General features: G+C 40.7%; 1 protein-coding gene across 1 annotated transcript in view; it reads right to left on the bottom strand.

Moving 5' to 3' along the window:
- The window catches only part of epha6 (eph receptor A6), a 450,797-nt gene that overhangs the window by 404,595 nt on the left and 26,227 nt on the right, over positions 1-19,975 (bottom strand). Inside the window, exon 2 of the mRNA XM_078409157.1 lies at positions 1,122-1,186. Coding sequence (XP_078265283.1) covers positions 1,122-1,186 — 65 coding nt within the window. The remainder of the gene's footprint in view (positions 1-1,121; positions 1,187-19,975) is intronic.

Below are 19,975 nucleotides of genomic sequence, written 5' to 3'. Positions count from 1 at the left end.
CATGATTTATATTAATATTTCAGCCATCGAGACTAAGCCAGTTCTGAGAGTAACATCAATCCTATTCCACCACTTATTTCCCTATTACCAATTCACACTCTCATGTTCTCAACTTCTTTCTGACTCTTCTGCAATCCCCCTAAACATGGAATGAATCACAGTAGCCAATTAACTTATTAAACCTTTACAATATGGCAGGAAAATAGGGTACCCAGGAGAAATACATGCAGTCATGGAGATAACGTGTAAACTCCACACTGAGAGCATCCAAGATCAGCATCATACCCGAGCAACAGAACTACCTGGCTAAATGACTTAAATGAAAGGACAATGCATAATACAAGCTGACAACACAAATCTATGTGGGAAAGCGAGCAGTGAGAAGGACAAAGTGTCTGCAAAGGGGAACAGATAGATCAATTGAGTGACAGGTGGTGTCAGATGTGACATAATTTGAACATACTGTAACGTGCTTAATCTTTAACACAATGCTTACTGCATCGTTCCATCAATTTATTGGTGCTAAAAATTGTATTCACATGCTGTCACGCTGAAGCTTCCAGGAGGAAAGTAAAACCTGTATTTAGGGCCGAGGATGGTGGATTTGTCAGATTATTACTTGACAATATTGTACCAGACCACTTTCGGGACTGATCTCAGTGGAAATGCATCAGTAGTCCAACACTGTGGAATTTATCGCTATTCTGTCATTTCAAGGCACTTTTACAGTAGCAATAACGAAGTAGGTAAACCTAACAATGACAATTATATTTGCAACGTACAGTACTAAGATGCTCTGAGTACTGATCATTTAATTACTGAAGGGTGAAATATCAGTTTATAAAAAAACACATTGCTCTCAGATCTTGCGCTATGCCATTTATAATATAGTTTAATCCAAGGTTCTTGGGTTAATCATTTTAGAGCTATCACCATATTTGATCTTGAATAATTATGTAACATGTTAATTCCGCATGAAAAAGCATTTGTATAATCTACACAAAACCCCAAAACAACCACATTCCCAAGTGTGAAATTCTGTTTTTTTTTGTTAATTAAGCTACCATTTGTGGCTTACCAGTTCGAAGCATAAAGTAAATTAAACACATTTGCAAACTCACCCCATTTAATGGGTATGCTTTCCATCCAAGTTCTCCAAGTGCAGCTGTTGTGTCTAGCAGAACCACTGGAAAAAATGGTAAAACAATGGTATTAGCATGGTTTGCTTATTTAATTGTTGTTTCATTGAATGTTGGACATTACTTCCCATTTCAGATGATGGCACAAGTCTCCTCTGCGTAGATCATAATGGGGCTGGCCAAGGAGGAGTCAGGAACTGATGGGTCAATCATCCATATGACCCACCTGTTTGCCTCCACCCAATACACCCTAAAATTAAGGTTAATGCACTGTCCCCAAGTCAAATAAATTGTACGAGAATCAACATAACAGTTGAGTTATGATGAATCAACATAACAGTGAGTCCCCAAAGTTAAAAGTAACATTTGCACCCCTCCTCCAGAATGAGAAGTTTACTTTGCCTCTGGTTATAATTTTACCCTTTCAAAGCAGTAATTTAATGATTTGCACCGAGATTAGAACAATCAGTAATTTTAGCCTTCAGAACATAGCCTGTGGATTTCAACAAATGGGACAAAAAAGATCTTTTTAACCACTGATAACAGGAAATCAATGTGCTTTTTTATGACACTGAAAATCGATTATTAAATAACTCATTAATAGACATTTTAAAAGAGCTGTGCAGTCGAATCTATGTGCTACATTTACTGGTGGGACAGGTATAGTGAACAAAGAACAGGATTTCATTGTCTAAATATTGCAGCACTCCTCCCAACATTCCAAGTTGCAAGGATGTCCAATGTAAATAATGTTCATTATGTATTATTTGACAAATTTATAATCATTCAGTCCTTTGAGACATTTGACTATAATCATTCAGTCCTTTGAGACAATAGAGAAAAGGAGAATAAACAGGCTTAAATTTATATTGAACCTTTTGCAATCCCAGGACATCCCAAAACACTTAACTACCAATGAACTGCTTCAGTCACATAAATAGTGTACAATAAAAGATGAGCCAATCAATCTACGCACATGACCTCCACAAACACAGCAATTAGGGAATAATCAGAAATGATGTACAAGGAATAAATTTAGCCCAGTCATCTTTTATTGTGAATGACACTATAAGAATGCAAGTGCATTATTAATGTTTAGTATAGTTTAGTATTGTCACATGTACCAAGGAACAGTGAAAAGCTTTTGTTTGTGTGCTGTCCAGTAAAAAAAAGACTATACATGAATACAATCAAGGTGTCCACAGAGCACAGATAAAAGATAAAGGTTACACCATTTTATGCAAGATAAAGTCTGATTAAAGATAGTTCAATGATCTCCAATGAGGCAGATGAGAGGTCAGGACCGCACGTTAACTGAAGAGAGGACCATTCAGTTGCCTAATAACAGGGAGGAAGAAACCGCCCCTGAATCTGGAGATATGTGTTTTCAAGTTTCTATACCATTTGCCTGATGTGAAAGGGGAGAAGAGGGGGTGGCCGGGGCGAGACTGGTCCTTGATTATGCTGGTGGCCTTGCTGAGGCAACGTGAAGTGCAAATGGAGTCAATCAATGAACTGACACAATAAATGCTAATACAGGCTGGGAGACTCTTTTATTCTTTTTGAATTAGGCAAAGCTCAGATCTTGGAGTTGGACGAAATGCACATATTAATGCTTTCCATAGTTCGGTGCTTAGCAGCTAGGCAACATGAGTGGTTCAAATACTTACAGCAGCACACTGCTCCCTCTCAACGCTATGTGCCTTGTATCTATTAAAGAATTGCTGTGTGCACAGTGTGACACGGTATTTAATAATTTATCCATTGAAAAAAAAATTATGACCTTCATAAATTAAACATGAGTTTTATTCATGATAGTCACCTTTTTGTTGAACAGCAGCGCACTTGCTAAATTGTCTAGCAACCAAATAAGTCACTTTTACGAACCAAAATCGTGAAACTTAGCTGCAATGCGTGCATGCAGGCTGCAACTCATTATTTATTCAAACACTTCTGTGTAAGGCACAAAACAGCAGGTGTGCAACCAACATGTATTGCAAAACAAACTGCAATTTCCCCCCCCCCCAAATGAAGTACATACGGGCAAATTACTGGGAGCTAATTATGGCACGCATTCTTTTGTAATCGATTAACCAGGTTTCTAATAAACTTAACTTGGTACGACAGCATGCTACATTTTTATTCAATTACACAATGTCCTATTTAATATATGTGTGTGTGTATATTATCTACACACATATATACACACACATATATATCTACACAGACACACACACACATTTATATAAAATGCTGCACTAAATTTTAATCATGGGATACAGCCGGTGGAATGTAAGCATCAGCCGCTGCCTCGCAGTGCCAGAGATCCGGGTTTGATCCGGACATCAGGTGCTGTCTGTGCGGTGTTTGTACGTTTTCCCTGTGACTGCATGGATTTCATTGACTGCTCCGGTTTCTTCCCACATCCCCAAGGACGTGCAGGTTTGTAGGTTAATTGACCACTCTAAAGTGCCCCTCTAGTGTGTAGGATGCAAAACTAGGATAATATGGAGCTAGTGTACAGGTGATCGACGATTGATGTGGACTTGGTGGGCCGAAGGGCTTGTTTCCACACTGTATCTCTACACCAAACTAAAAATATTCAGAAATACTGCATAAAGGAAATTGTAATTTTGAAACATTTCAACAACATATTTGATTCCTTAAACGCGGGATCATTGCATTCATCTCAGTTGTTTACAAATGTGGCTTAATTTGCTTTTTGGCAGCTTATTAGGGTACTGTCATGTTACTCTTTGGACGGAATGCATCAAGGATATAAAACACATGCGTGGACAGAATTGCTCTATTTTTATCCTATCTTGTAGAAACCTGCCGTAAGGATTTTAGCAGAATTGAATTTAAACAGAACATTTTCCCTGTAGTGTAATGAGGCCCAAGGCACATGGTGAAAAAATAAAACACTTGGCATTATTTGTGACTGAATGTTGACTTTAATGAAGTGATTCCTGGGATGTTATGGGAAGCAAGAGGAGATTCTGAGCCCTTGGTAGAGAGTTTTGAACATTTATTAGCTACACGGGAGGATGGATAATGCCTAAAACACAATGTGCTGGAGAAACTCAGCCTCTCAGGGGGAAGGAATGGATAGGTGACATCGCAGGCTGGAAGCATTCTTTGCACTGATTGCAGTGGGAAAGGGAGAAAGGTAGAGAATAGGTGGGGGCAGGACAATGCCTGGAAAGTGATGCGGACACAGGTGAGGAGGGTTTGATGGCCAGATGGGTGGATAAAGGCGAGATATGAAAAGGAGACAAAAGGGTGTGAGATAAAGAGAGAAGAGGTGTGAACTGTAAAACCAGAGGGAGGGAATGGGTAGAAGGGGACAATGAGGGGGGTGGGGGAATAAAGCGACATGACAGTGGAGAAATAGGTCTTCTGTACTTCACCTGTAGCTAACCATCATGCAAATATCTCTGCCAGGAACTCAGCAGTTTTTTTTCTCCAGCTGTGCACAATGTCCAAGGATGCACTTGGTCTGGCTTCAGGGATTTGTCCACCTTTATGCTCATTAGAAGAAATATCCTTTAAGACCTGTGGCTCCTGATGACATCAATCTACTAGAGACCCTATTCTCTCCCTAGTTAATTAACATTTTGCATTTATAGAATCTCTTAGGATTTTCCTTTACTTTATCTGCCAAAGCCATCTCATGTCCTCCATTTGATCTTCCGGGGATCAAAGCCTGTGGACTTTAACATCGTGAAGCCTGTGGTCTCAGGTAAGAAGAGGCCGATTCGGGAGCTCCATGCCATTGAGATAGTTTCAACTGCCCCGACGTGGGAGCTCCGATCACCCCGACGGGAGCTTCGGCCACGGGAGCTGTGATCGCCCCCATTGCGGATGGTTTTACTGTCCCGAATGCGGGAGCACAAAGAGGAAGAAGTTTGAACTTTATTGCCTTCCATCACAGTGAGGAATGTGGTGGATGTTTATGTTAACTTTTATGTGGTTGTGTGTCTTGTTGCTTTTCACTTAGTATGGCGGTATGGTAACTCAAATTTCACTGTAACTGGTATATGTGACAATAAACTGACCTTGAAACCTTGATGTCTTTCTTTGGTGTACTTCTACACCCTACCCGTCTACTCCTGACACACGGCTCCTTTGTGTTTCCTGGTGAAAACCTCAATACTCCTCATGAACCAGGGTTGCCTATTTCTGCTAGCACTGCCCTTCACTCCAACAAGAATATGCTGACCCTGAACATCACCTGAACTCACTTTTAGAAACATAGGGAACTAGGTGCTGGAGTACGCTGTTCGGCCCTTTGAGCCAGCACCGTCATTCAATATGATCATGGCTGATCATCTAAAATCAGTATTGCGTTCCTGCTTTTTCCCCATATCCCTTGATTCCTTTAGCCCTAAAAGCTAAATCTAACTCTCTCTTGAAAACTTCCAGCCTCCACTACCTTCTGTGGCAGAGAATTCCACAGATTCACAACTGTCTGTGTGAAGAAGTTTTTCCTCATCTCAGTCCTAAATGGCCTACCCCTTGTTCTTAAACTGTGACCCCTGGTTCCGGACACCCCCAACATCGAGAACATTTTTCTTGCATCTTGCCTGTCCAAACCCTTAAGGATTTTATATGTTTCTGTAACATTCCCTCTCATCCGTCTAAATTCCAGTGTGTACAAGCCCAGTCGACCCATTCTTTCATCATATGTCAATCCCGCCATCCTGGGAATTAACCTGGTGAACCTACACTGCACTCCCTCAATAGCAATAATGTCCTTCCTCAAATCAGGAGACGCAAATTGCACACAATCCTCCAGGTGCGGTCTCACCAGGGCCCTGTTCAATGGCATTAGGACCTCCTTGCTCCTAAGCTCAAATCCTCTCGCAATTAAGGTTGAAGAAGGGTCTCGACCCGAAACATCACCCATTCCTTCTCTCCAGAGATGCTGCCTGTCCCGCTGAGTTACTCCAGCTACCAACATGCCATTAGTTTTCTTCAGTGCCTGCTGTACCTGCATGCTTCCTTTCAGTGACTGAGGTACAAGCACACCCAGGCCTCATTGCACCTCCCCTTTTCCTAATCTGACACCATTCAGATAATAATCTGCCTTCCATTTCTTGCCACCAAAGTGGATAATGTCACATTTATCCACATTATACTGCATCTGCCATGCATCTGCACACATACCCAACCTATCCAAGTCACCCTGCAGCCTCGCAGTATCCTCATCGCATCCCACATTGCCACCCAGTTTTGTGTCATCCGCGAACTTGAGATGTTACATTTAATTCCCACGTCTAAATCGTTAATATATATTGTAAATAACTGGGGTCCCAGCACCGAGCCTTGCGGCACCCCACTAGTCACTGCCTGCCATTCTGAAAAGGACCCGTTAATTCCTAGTCTTTGCTTCCTGTCTGCCAACCAGTTCTCTATCCATGCCAATACCCTACCCCCAATATCACGTGCTCTAATTTTGCACACAAATCTCTTGTGTGGGACCTTGTCAAAGGCTTTTTGAAAATCCAGATACACCACACCCACTGGCTCTCCCTCATCCACTCTACTTGTTATATCCTCAAAAAATTCCAGATTAGTCAAGCGTGATTTCCCCTTCACAAATCCATGCTGACTTTGATCAATCCTGTCACTGCTTAAAAGCCTCCCACAGATGATGCGTATGCAATCAAGAATCATTTACACTCTGGTCATTCCCTCTTCTCCCCACTCTCATTGGGTAGAACATACAAAAGATTGAAGGCAAGCCCTGCCAGATTCACGAACAGCTTCACACAATGCGCTTTGTAACTATGACACTAAAATGTCGTAACACTATTGTAACTCTCTATGGCACTATTGCATTATTGTCAGGGCCACACAGTGGCACAGCTGCTGCCTCAACGCCAGAGACCCGGGTTCGATCCTGACCTCGGATGCTGTCTGTGTAGAGTTTGCATATTCTCCTTGTGATCATGTGGGTTTCTTCCGGGTGCTCCGGTTTCCTCTCACATCCCAAAGATGTGCGGTTATGTGAGTTAATTAACCTTTGTAAATTGCCCCTAATGTATAGTTCCCACAATGTCCAAGGACACACTTGGTCAGGCTTAATACACTCTGGTATTTTCTCTCTCGTCCTACCTGTTGTACGACATGATTGTACTTGCATATGGTATGAATTGACTGGACAGCATGCAAACAAAGCATTTCACCACATTTTAATACACGTGATAATAATAAACAAATTGAAATGCCACTTGCCAGCCATTCCTTTACTCGCAAACAACCTTTTCCAATCAACCTTTGAAGCTCCTGTCTCACGCCTTCAAAGTTTGCCTTGCCCCAATTTAGGATTTCAATTTGTGGAGCAGTGCCATCTTTTGCTTTAATTTTTATTAGAAATTGTAGAATTATGGCCTCTAGTTCTGAAGTGCTGCCCCACCCTCACTTCAGTCGCCCATCCTCATTTTACAATAAAAGGTCCAGAGTTGTCTCCCTCTTTAGTAGAAGTATCTACATATCGATTAAGAAACAGCGATAGAATAATCTGAGAACAATCTGATCAGAGGGTGGCATCGTAGCACAGCGGTAGCGTTACCCTCACAGTGCCAGAGAGCCGGGTTCAATCCTGACCTTGGGTGCTTTCTGTGCAGAGTTTATATGTTCTCCCTGTGACCGCATGCGTTTTCTCCGGGTGCTCTGGTTTCCTCCCACACTCCAAAGACGTGCAGGTTTGTAGGTTAATTGGCTTTTGTAAATTGCCCCTTGTGTATATGATCGAAAAATTGGATAACATAGAATTAGTGTACAGGTAATCGATGGTCGGCATGCATGGTGGACTGAAGAGACATGCTGCGTCTCTCTCTATTTTAAATCATGAACAAAGGGTCAAATTTGGCAGGCTTTGGCCAGCAACTCCCTTCTGATGCAGCCTTTGGAACAGAAGAATGGGATTTACCTGCACATGCTCTGAGTCTGGTACTTACTGAGTGACAGATGCTGTTCCATCTGTCACTGGACTCTATGTGGAGCCCTGTCTCACTGGGATTCCCCAGCATTGCACCAGCTCTGGCACCAGCTTTGAAATTTCATTGATTTCATTGGGGATTAAAGTCCTGCAAATTGCAAGGCAAAGGAAGCTCTTTCAAATGTTCAATTAAAGCAAAATAGTTTTTCAAGGTTAGTGCTTTTAATTAGCTTACAATCTTTTAACATAACTCATTAAAAAAATACTACAAAGTGTACAACCTTGGTAAGGACATTTACAAATAGTTACTACTCATGATAGCTTTGACAGAATACGAGACTCCAGTCTGAAGAAGAGTCTCGACCCAAAAGGTCACCTCCCCACGTTGTCCACAGATGCTCCTGAGCCGCTGAGTTACTCCAGCATTTTGTGTCCTTTAAGGAGACTCCATCCTTGGTTTTTACAGGTCAAGTGTAATCTGGGGATGGAGCCTCTACACTAGGTTGTCTGGGATCTTGTCACAGTCTGAAACATGCACCCTGACTTGGAGTACAAAAGGTCACTGAGATTAGCCCTCTGTCTTTAGCCCATATAAAATGGAGGCAGAAAGAGACCCTGAGCAGTCACATTAGGTGGAAGGCTAAATCCCACAAGGTCTGTTCAATGTTTTAATTTCTGCTGAAGTTTCTCTTTGGTTCAATGCTCCTAAACTCATTGCGGATGGTCACAGGTACCAGGTATCCTTTGCAATATGTAGCTTGATTTTACTTACCCAGTGAGCCTTATGAAAAAAAAAGTTAATCTCCCAAGACAACCTTTAGAGTACATGCAACAATAATCAGCCAGGTCATAACGAGAAGTTTAAACTATAATAAAAGTCTTCCAATTGTAACTGAAGGAGTATTTAATCTTTTTTTTCTGGGCATCTCTGCCTCACATGATGGGGAAACATTATCTAATAAAATTAAATGAAATAAACCAGAAATGAAAATAATTTAAAAGACCCTGAAAATTTAATGATGCTGTTCCAATTGATCAATAATAGAACGATAAGAAATCTGCCCCCAGGAACCTTGTTTGTACTTAACTTTATCTTTGGGCTATATGTAAAAAAAAAAAGAAATGTATTGTACAAAAGATGGCCATCTTAATACGCAATGCAATATCTTCGTTGAAAGATAACCAATATTGCATGAAATAGCAACAGTGTGATCAATTAGAATTTTTCAGAAAAAGAAAGCCGAGTTCTCTGAGAACATTCCATGTTATAAAATCGTACCTTACATAATGGCATTTATATCTGGTTTATCTTCAATTTTTTAAAAAATTTATTAAAATTAAAACAATGAAATTAAAGCAATTTATTGTACCAGGATTGAAGTTGGCCTGTTAGAATTACTTGGCACAAAGAACTTCAGATGCTGGGAATTCAAAATCAAAATCAGAGTGCAGGAAATGATCAACAGATCAAGAAGGGAAGACCCAGGGAAGAGCATTAATCTGCTCAGGAACTCTTCATCAGAACTGGAATAGTGAGAAGATAAACATGTTTTCAGGTTGCAGAAAAGGAAAGATGGAACAGACAGATGGGAATTTCTGTGAAAGGGTGCAAACCAAAGTTGTCCAAATAACCGATAAATGTAGAACTACTTTAAAAATCAGCAACTGGAACAAAGTACAAGAGAAAAAAAATGAAAGTTAAACCTAAACAAGCAGTACAGTCACAATTGTATGGAACAAGAGAGGTTTCCTGACATCGTTCAACTTAATATTAAGTTCTGAAGGTTGTTCCATGCCTAATTGGCACATGGCTTGCAGTTCTTCCATCACACTGGGGAATGGTTGGAGCAACATAAGAAGCAGAAGACCCAAAGAGGTCCAGGAGGGAGAATTCTCTCCCCCTGATGCTGCCTGATCTGCTGAGCAGTTCAATCATTTTGAGTCAAGAGTGGTTTATTGTCATATATGCCAAAACAGAACAATGACATTCTTACCTGCAGCAACACAACAGGTAGATAAAATTACCTGTATTCAGAAGTTACCATAATGAATAAGAGCTTCAATAAACTGTTTTAAAAGTTTTTGTTATTGAAGAATACACCAGATTACTATCGTCTTTTACAAAATCACTTATCACTGATTGCTTTCCGATTCAAAGCACATTGTAAAAGATTTGTTTTCAATGCTGATTTACGATAATATGAGATAAACTTTATCTCAGTGAAGTAAACACCAATTATATCAAATGGGAAGAGATGCTGATCATCCAAAGCATTTCTCAGTACATTTTACTTCTGACTATACCATCTCTTCTCACAGCAGGAGTCATGAGCAAAACACACAAATAAGACGACACTCACTTGATGGCAAAGCCATTATTTGTCCCCTACAAAAAGTATTCAAATCAATGCTTGTTTAATGAAAAGAGATTCCTCACTGTCAAAAAATAGAATGGGACGATTGCTTACACAGAAAATTTGTTACTCTACAAGCTTGTTGCAGAAACACACATCGACTTCCTTATCTAAAGGTTTCAGCTTTGCGGAAGAAAGTACATTTTGTCAAATCGCCCAGGAACAAACTATATTGTGTGCGGAAAGATTATAAACTGGAGTTAGCCCAAGTTGCATTCCACTTTTCAGATAAAGATCCATCTCCTCAAGTTGCTTTTTGTCTTTTTCTGCTTTGTTCACCACATATTTACAACTTCCAGGCAAGAAGCAAGATGCTCCCAGGCACTTTGGCTGGAATCTTTTCCAATGATGGAACACATTTAATGCTTCGTGGGCCTTTGCAACTAAGCCAATCTGTTTGCCCTGTGGGCTGCTATGCATGGCAAGTAACAAACAGACATCAAACAGTGCCAAGCCATGGCTGCTGCACTGGGCACATGGATGGCACTCATCTCAAATTCCTGTTCAAGCTTACATTTCCATCTATCTGTGGGGAAAGTGCAGAACAACCTGTGAGAGGGGCCACGGTTATGACCTTCTGATGGGGCTGAAGAGATTCTCTTCGTGTAGCCTATGCATTCCAGTTAACTAACATTTGCCTCCATTCAAAGCTTGAACTATCCAGTATGTTGAAGAGAAACACCCAACTGCAATTTCTACTTTATGGAAATAAATATTTAAATTTTCTTAATATTAAAAAGGGAAAGTCTTCATAGTAAGGGAAAATAAAACCAGGTTGCCACAAATTCATAGTTAATTTAATTATTTTAATTCTTTGAAGAGTCCCTTACATGTAAACAAATAAAGTGCCATTTCCACAAATATACTTTGGTGTGTACTTTGTTTCAAGGGGTCGGATCACTCACACTTGCTATTGTTTTCTTCTGCCAGTCTAATAGTACAATGGTGCTTTATTTATTACATGGGCAACTGCACAGTGAAATTCTTTTTGCATTTTAACACATGCAGGCGCCATGTTTTGGCACCATTTTCAAAGTCTGGTTCGCCCACATGTTCAATCTACTGGAGCGGTTCCCAATCCAGGCGAGTCCCGGGCTGTCTAAATGTCTGCGAGTCAGTGTATAAGCCCATTATGTCTCTCCTAGACCCCTACACCAGCCACTCATGGCAGGCACAGTAGTCACAACCAGCCACAGGAGGGTTGTCTGGTGATTTGCAGAAAGAAGCATGTGGGTGCAGAGTGCAGGAGACAATAAAGGAGGAACCAGACCTCTTTAGAGTCCCTTCCAACATAGTTTTAAACTCAGGTGCATCTTCCATCATGAAGGGAATGACTGCCGACTGCATTCTTAACATTTACCTTGGCGGGTAACCAGATAACAAGGTTTTAGATATCCCACTGACTCCAGCTGGCTGATCTGACACAAATCTCTCGGCATCCTGAAGCAGAGGTGTGGCAGAACTGGCATGTTTCTAACCAAACTCCTCGACATCTGGCCATCTCAATGAAATAACTGAAAGTGCACATCACCACACTCAGGAACAGCTTCTTCCCCTGTTTTCAGGCTTCTGAACGCTCCTTCCATTAGCTCCAATTCACCTCTATCCATTGCGGACAGTGGACGTTGTCTATGGAACTGATGTGTTACAATGCCAAGAACTATATTCTGCACCTTGTATCTATCCCTTTGCCCTATCAATTGTACTTAATTTGATTGCAATTATGTATTGTATATCTGATCTGATTGGAGAGCATGCAAAACAAAGCTTTTTACTGTACCTTACAATAATAAACCTAAACCTAAATTTACACATGTGGGCAACCACTGTAAAATTACAGGTTGTAGAGCAATCTATTGGCCCAACAAATCTCTAAAAAGGAAACATTGACAGACACAAGAATGTGAATTAGGGGCCAGGCAGCCTACTCATGGCCCATAAGCCTGCTCCACCATTTAACAAAATCATGACTCAATTACTGTAATTTTGCATTCACGTCTACCAAGGGTAACCTAACTTATCAAAAAATTGTTCTACCTCTGTGCTAAAAATATTCAATATCTCTTTTTCCACAGGCCTAAGGAAGACACGTCTAAAGATTCGCAACCTTTAAGGGAATAAAAAGTCCACAGCTCCTTATGCCAGAAATAAGTTACCCCTCATTTTATACTTGGAGGGCCGAAAAGGCCTGTTTCCGGCTGTATATATATGATATGATATGATAAGACATCCTCTCTACATCCATCCTGTTAAGTTCCGTCAGGACACAATATATTTCACCCAGTGGGTAAATATTCCTTCCATTTACACCCTTCTCCCAACACTGAAAAACCCAATTAGGTAACAAATACAACAGCTTCAAAAAGATTTCCACCTGGATAATTTAGCTTTGAGAAACTTATTTGTTGTGCAGCAGATCCTTGAGCTTGGAGATATTAGGGAGGGGACAATAACATTATAGAACAAAGAGGAGGTATTAGAGGTCTTAGTAGGCTTAAAGGCTTAGTTTAATTTAGTTTATAGTCACGTGTGCCGAGGTACAGCAAAAAGCTTTTTTGTTGCGTGCTATCCAGTCAGTGGAAAACATGTACATAATTACAATCAAGCCATCCACAGTGTACAGATGCAGGATAAGGGGAATAATGTTTAGTGTAAGATAAAGTCCAGTAAAGTCTAATTAAAGATAGGTCTCTAATGAGGTAGATGGTAGGTCTGGACCGCTCTCTAGTTGGAGTGATAAGATGGCTCAGTTGCCTGATAAAACCTGGGAATAAACTGTCCCTCAATCTGGAGTTATGTGTTTTCATACTTCTGTACCTCTTGCCTGATGGGAGAGGGGAGAAGAGGGAGTGTCCGGGGCGAGACCCATCCTTGATTATGCTTGGTTACATTAGTTTATTTTATTTTCACGTTTACCAAAGTACAGTGTAAAGCTTTTGGTTGCATGCTAATCAGTCAGCAGAAAGACTACACAAGATTACAATTGAGCTGTCCACATTGTACAGATACATGATGGAGGGAATAACATTTAAAGCAAGATAAAGTATAAACCAGTATCAATACTATCGGGACAATAGATGCCACTTTTGTGAGGCAGTGTCTCATGTAGATGCAAATTATTTCAGAAAATTACTAAGTGGCAGTGCCTCATGCAGATGCTTTTGATTGTATTCTAAATCACCCCTAACATTTAAAGTTGCTAATTTTTCATGATTTACAATGAATTGGCCAGAATACCAGAGGTATTACAATTTTTTGTGCTGATTCTCAGTTCCTTATTTTTACCTAAAATACTTCATTGTGTTATTATGCTCCCTACTTCCTGTCGTATTTATTAAACTTGGATTACCTTCTACTAATTTTCTAAAATAATACATTTTCTACACTGTCTTTTTGCTGCTGCTCAACCATGTAATGTAAGCAAATGGATCGTGTTGGGTCCGAGTGATCATACCTTACCAATAGTTTTAATTGAAGTCACACCGGTTACAATTATATTTTATTTCTATAAAGCATTGCCAAAAGAAAGGGGTGGCATTTAAAAAAGACAGCAGATAGAAATTATGTTGGTAAAATAGGAAAATAATATGCCCTTATGAAATGAATTAGACACACATCCAGGTAACACAATGCATATTAACTAAAATAATTCTTCAAGCTGCTTGAGAGAATCAAGACAAGGTGAGGCCTGCTTTGATTGCAATCAGAAATCACAAGTTAAAGCAGGAAATTGGATTTTACAAAATCAGTCCTGGGGACTTAAATTGAAAAATTATAATGATTATTTCCAAAGCTAATTTACTGTAGAGCATTAAAATTGCAGAGTGAAACTTATTGGTGGCAATATTAATTCTGGTTTCATCAAAATGCAGGCTAATGGAACAGGGTGTTAATAAGCGCCACTCATCAGTACAGGAATGCCTATGGATGATTCATGCACTGAACTGAATGAACTGGAATCAGTGTCACAGAGGCTACGAACAGCGTTCTCTGGGTGTCAAGTTGCGATACCCAGACTACTGAGCTGGCATTCTAAACCCTTTGGCTTTGTCTCAGACTGCTCAAGTCAAACATAGCTGCAGGAAAGAATTTTTGAGCTAGTAGAATTGATCTTATTGCCACAACAAGGGTACTGCTGGCAATGCAGATAATGCTGAGGAGAGAGAGCATGTCTCAAATTTACAGCAGCTATTTTAACCATTGCCTTCTACAACTGGAATCAGTGACTATTTAGCATGACTGTCTCTAATGGGGGACAGCCTTCCCCACTGACAAAAGCACAGGAGACTTGGGTGTAGTGTAATGTCCTCGAAAAAATATGGAATTATAATTGTAGTAAGGCTTCAGGAAAGCCCCATCTGCAGGTTCGAAGGCTTCGGGTCTCAATTCAATACTTGAAGTGATCTAGCAGTAGCTACTATTATTAATAGCTGCAGTTCCATCATCAACACCAAAGAAATGGAGTCAGCTATTCATTCCCCAGAGCCTATTACACATTCTGTTAGCTTCTGGCTGATCTACACCTCAATTCTATTCAGTCTCAGCAGGGAGCACACAAAGTACCCGTTTTGATCAGATCTGTGCTCCTCCATTCTTCCTCATCAACTAGATGGCACAGTGGCACAGTGGTAAAGTTGCTGTCTTACAGCACCTGAGACCCGGGATTGCTCCTGCCTACTGGGTCTGTCTGTACTGAGTTTGTATGTTCAGCATGGAAACATGCTCTTTGGCCCACCAAGTCTGTGTCGACCAGTACACTAACAATATCTCACACAATACATCTTTGGAGTACGGGAGGAAACCAGAGCACCTGGAGAAAACCCATGCTGTCACAGGGAGAACGTACAAACTCGTCACAGACAGAACCCGTAGTCAGGATCGCAACCTGGTCGATGGCACTCTGAAGCAGCAACTATATCACTTGCCACTGTGCCGCCCCATGTTCTCCATGCGACCGCGTGGATTTCTTGCATGCTCCGGTTTCCATCAACATTCTAAAGACATGCAAGTACGCTGGTTAATTGGTCTCTGTAAATTGTCCCTGGTGTGTAGGATGCAAAACTGGGTTAAAGTAGAACTAGTGTGCAGGTGATCGATAGGCGGTGTGGATTCAGTGGGCTGAAGAACTTGTTTCCATGCTGTATCTCCAATTTAAACTATACTCCATTAGAAGAGCTCTCAATTACCCTCTCTTAGCATCACTCCAGATTCGTCAAGAGAATTCGGCTTAAAATCCCTCTCTGGTTTACGTTCTATGTTTTTAACATTCCGAAATTTCTTTTGCATTCTACCAGATTTGCTGATGACTACCTTTGATTAAAGCACAAAATGCTAGAGGAAGTCAGCAGGTCACGCAGCACCTGGGGTGGGAATGGACAGGCGACCTTTTGGATCATTATGCTTCTTCACTATGAAGAAGGTTCCTGATCCAAAAAGTTGCTTGTCTATTCCCTTCACAGATGCTGCCTGACCAGCTGTTTTCTTTTGCTTAGGTTGCCAACATCTGCATTCTTGTGTCTCCGACTATTTTATATTGATGGCCTCTAGTTTTGTTCTCTTTCATGTGTGGAAATACTAAGATAGAAATTCATCCTTGTCTGGATGCATTAAATGTGCCATACGGTAGCAGATGGGCATTTTACACAGCTTCCAAAATTTAATTTCACTCAAGGCAACGGACATTAATTTCAGAAGCAGAGCATTTGTACAAGACATTGGTGAAGTTGCATTTGGAGGATTGTGTCACGGTGCTAAAGGAAGGATGTTGTTAAGCTGGAAAGAGTGCAGAGATGATTCATGAGGATGTTGGCAGGACTTGAGGGGCTGTGCTAGAAAGAGAGGTTGGGCAGGCTAGGACTCTATCCCGTGGAGAACAGGAGGATGAGGGGTGATCTTATAGAGGTATTTCAGATCATAGGGGGAATAGATAGGGTGAATTCAGTGTTTTACCCAAAGAAGGGGAATAAAGAGCCAGAGGACAAGGTGAGGGGTGAAAATTTAATAGGAACCTTCGGGGGAACTTTTTCACACAGTGTGGTGGGTATATGGAATGAGCTGCCAGAGGAAGTGGTTGAGGCAGGTATTATAACAACATTCAAATGACATTTGGAAAAATACATGAATAGGTGTTTAGAGGGATATGGGCCTAACGAAAGAAGGTGGGACTAGCGTAGATGGGGCATCTTGGTCAGCATGGGCATGTTTGGCCAAAGGACCTGTTTCTATGCTATTTATACTGTCTAACTATACACTGCAACTTTCTTGCATTCACCACATGCGGTTTAGGACATATTTCTACTCGGTTGTATTTATGTGTTAATTTTAATGATTTCTTTCTGGATTTTCCCTCAGCGTACTGCTTTAAAGAGAGGTAGACTGACCTGTTCAGCATTTCCTGATGGATTTAACCTTTCAGTCCTTGCATCATCCATGTATGATTTCTGCATGCTCTCCAGTGCTTTTATATTCTTTGTACCTCGTGTTGACCAAACCTGCACTCAATGTTTTAAAGTTTGGTTGGTCTATACGTGGAGCAAGGTTGAAATTAAGACCCCTCTTTTCACAATTTCTCCATGAATGAACTCATTTGTTTAATTTGGCTTTCAAAGAAGACCTTATTTAACCCTGCTTCTCCCTTTAGTGGATTTGCTTATTTCTCCAGCTCCCTTTGTTCTGTTACCTGGGTTCCATTACATCCGGCGTTGGTAAGGTTTCCATTCAACCTGACTCAATGACTCCCTATGGTCCTAGTGCCAGTCTCTTCACTGGCAGCTGATCAAGACCCAGGCAAAATGTTGAATAGAATAGCGCAGTAATATGGCACACAGCCTGCCAGAGATCAAAGCTTTTCTGAAAGCCCGAGGAAATCCCACAACCGTGTTGGAGGATGACAACTGACTTTGTGATTTGCTTCGCTTACTGATCTGAATGATTAGTTTCAGAGAAAAGAACAACATGGGTCTCACCTTGACAGAAAAATCATTTATTTCAAGGTAAATTAAGTTAATCTATGCCCCCATGCAGCAAGATGGTCTCTCTCATGCATTACCTCCATAAAGCTCTGCCTCACTTTGTAACAAATACTGTGAAGGAAAGCTCTTCAATAGTCATGATTCAGAAGTGTCCAAACATCAACAGAGAGCCATAACGTTTACTTGTCATTTTGACATTTATGAGCTTGACTTCCCACTGCTGCATCACAAGTAAATCTAAACAGCGCAGTGAAACCACTGTTAATAATCCGTAAACAGTAATATGTCTATTAATGCCAAGATAAATCTCAATTTGCCCAAAACTGTCTCCCAAAACTATCACAAAATCAACACACTAATTCGCAGAAAGCTCCTTCTGGTAAATTTGTAATGTTTTAAAGAAGCAAAATTCGATTTAGTGAGTGAATACTTTAAGTTTATAATCAATGATTAAATGCTGGCTGGATCAAAGACCTGGACAGTTACCAAGTCTCTACATCTGATAAACATTGTAGAAATGGTTTAGCAAATTATGTTGTCAAGCACAAAAATAACAGTCATCATTTCTCAGTTTCAGGGAATCTTTGGGATGCTGAAACATACACTGGCTGGAAATAAAGTGGCTTTTAAACCTTCATATTAATCAGTATAAATTCCAGTACCTGGCAATGTAATTAAAATAAAATATTTCTCAAGTGGCTTAAAGTTGTAGCCTACTGGTTTAACATTTAGATTTTAACTTTCAAAGTATAGTGATCTCTTTGTATTTATTCATTGCTGTTTTAGATCCTTTAATAGCCTTAAGGGCTGTCCCACTTTAGGGGATTGTAAGGCGACTGCCGGCGACTGTCAAAGTCGTAGCAGATCGCCAAACTTTTCTTTTACCCGACGACAATGACCACGACAATGCCGAGTCAGGTCGAGATTACAGCGTCTTCGGAAACATCGCAAAATTCCCGCGCTGTCAATGCTTCTCCGGCATCCTAATTTCCGCTGAAATCACTGACCTGTCGATAAGTACTTGATAGTTTTGAACTATAACATCTTGTATGGGTTATTTAAAAACCAAGCATCACTGTAACAAGGCATAAACTGGATTTACTTCCAGCTATTTACTAATAGCTGTATTAAAAAAATTAATTTAAAAAGTGGTTAAGTGGATTTTTGTGAAAAGTGTGTGGGCATTCTTTGAAAATGTACGGGAGATGCATATCTTGTTTCTGGGTTGCATATCTGGGTTGGGAGCCCACTTTAAACGTAATGGCTGATGGGCATAAACATTGTGAAATTCCCACGCTTACCTGACCGTCAAACTGTCGCCTCCAATCTACCTGTCAAATGTCCTGACGGTAAATAAATTCGTTAAACACAACTATTTTATGGTATTTTGAAATGACTTTACTTATTTTAATATAATGTGCTTCTAAATGCATCTAAGAGAACCTAGCAAACCTGGGGACAGCAGGCGACAGCGCCCACAATAAGAATCGATACCTGGCGACAAGCCAGCTGTCGCCAAGAAATTTCACTCCGGATGATTTCACAGCGACGCGCTGAGATCCACTACTCATGATCATGCCCGCGACACCCGGCGAACTGTCGGCGACAGCCTAGTCGCCGGCAGTCACCTTAAAATCGCCTAAAGTGGGACAGGCCCTTTAGTGCTGTAATGTTTAATTTCTCCTGCACCTACACTGCCTTGTAGAGAGGGAGAGAACTCTGGATTTCCGTTATATTTTGTGTTGCCAGATTTCACTTCTGAATCACCAAGCTCTCGTTTTAACATCGCTTCTCATTGTTCTGGAGATCTAGAACAAATAGGTCCCAAGTACCTACTATATTTAATCATTTTTAGTGTGTTTCAAATGAAATCACCATAGATCTTCAGCGCTCCTGAAACTCAGGAGCAGACTTGACAGTTTTATGTAGCAAGCACTCATAGTTTAATTCTTTATATCCAGGTATCAATCCAACTTCAAAGTTGTGAGAAGATACATGAACAGTAATTTTGGTCTGGCATTTTCTGCATAATTAACAAATCTAATCCTGGTAGCTCATTCCAGGTCTGCCACAATGGGCATTGTCCTAGATATGGATCATGTGAAAACATTTCTTCAGCGAAATGATATTGTTGAAGTCCTAGGATAGTTCATGAAACAGGGAAATATGTCTACAGGACAACATGATAGCAACACTGTTGCTGGCATTTGGCTCAAAAACAGATAAAATACAGATGAGTCCTTTCATCCCATGATCTAATGTTGAGATGTACATTAGATTGCAACGTCCTCGATGGGACATTTGAATCTAATATCAGAAATCGTCAAGAGAATTCAGGTAAAGCAGTTTAATGCAGGGAACCCAATGCTTGGGGGAGCTTGGAGGATTGCTGCTGGTGTGGAAGAGATGCTCGATATGGTGGGACAGCTTACCCAGTGGGTCATTCAATGGTCCAAGCATCGAGTCAGTCGTAGTGATGGTCTTCCTCACCATGCAAGGCCAAAT

This window comes from Rhinoraja longicauda, chromosome 12 (assembly GCF_053455715.1).
Source record: "Rhinoraja longicauda isolate Sanriku21f chromosome 12, sRhiLon1.1, whole genome shotgun sequence".
Classification (NCBI taxonomy): Eukaryota; Metazoa; Chordata; class Chondrichthyes; order Rajiformes; family Arhynchobatidae; genus Rhinoraja; species Rhinoraja longicauda.
Note: the sequence above shows the minus strand (reverse complement) of the source record. Positions and strands in the feature narration are given on the sequence as shown.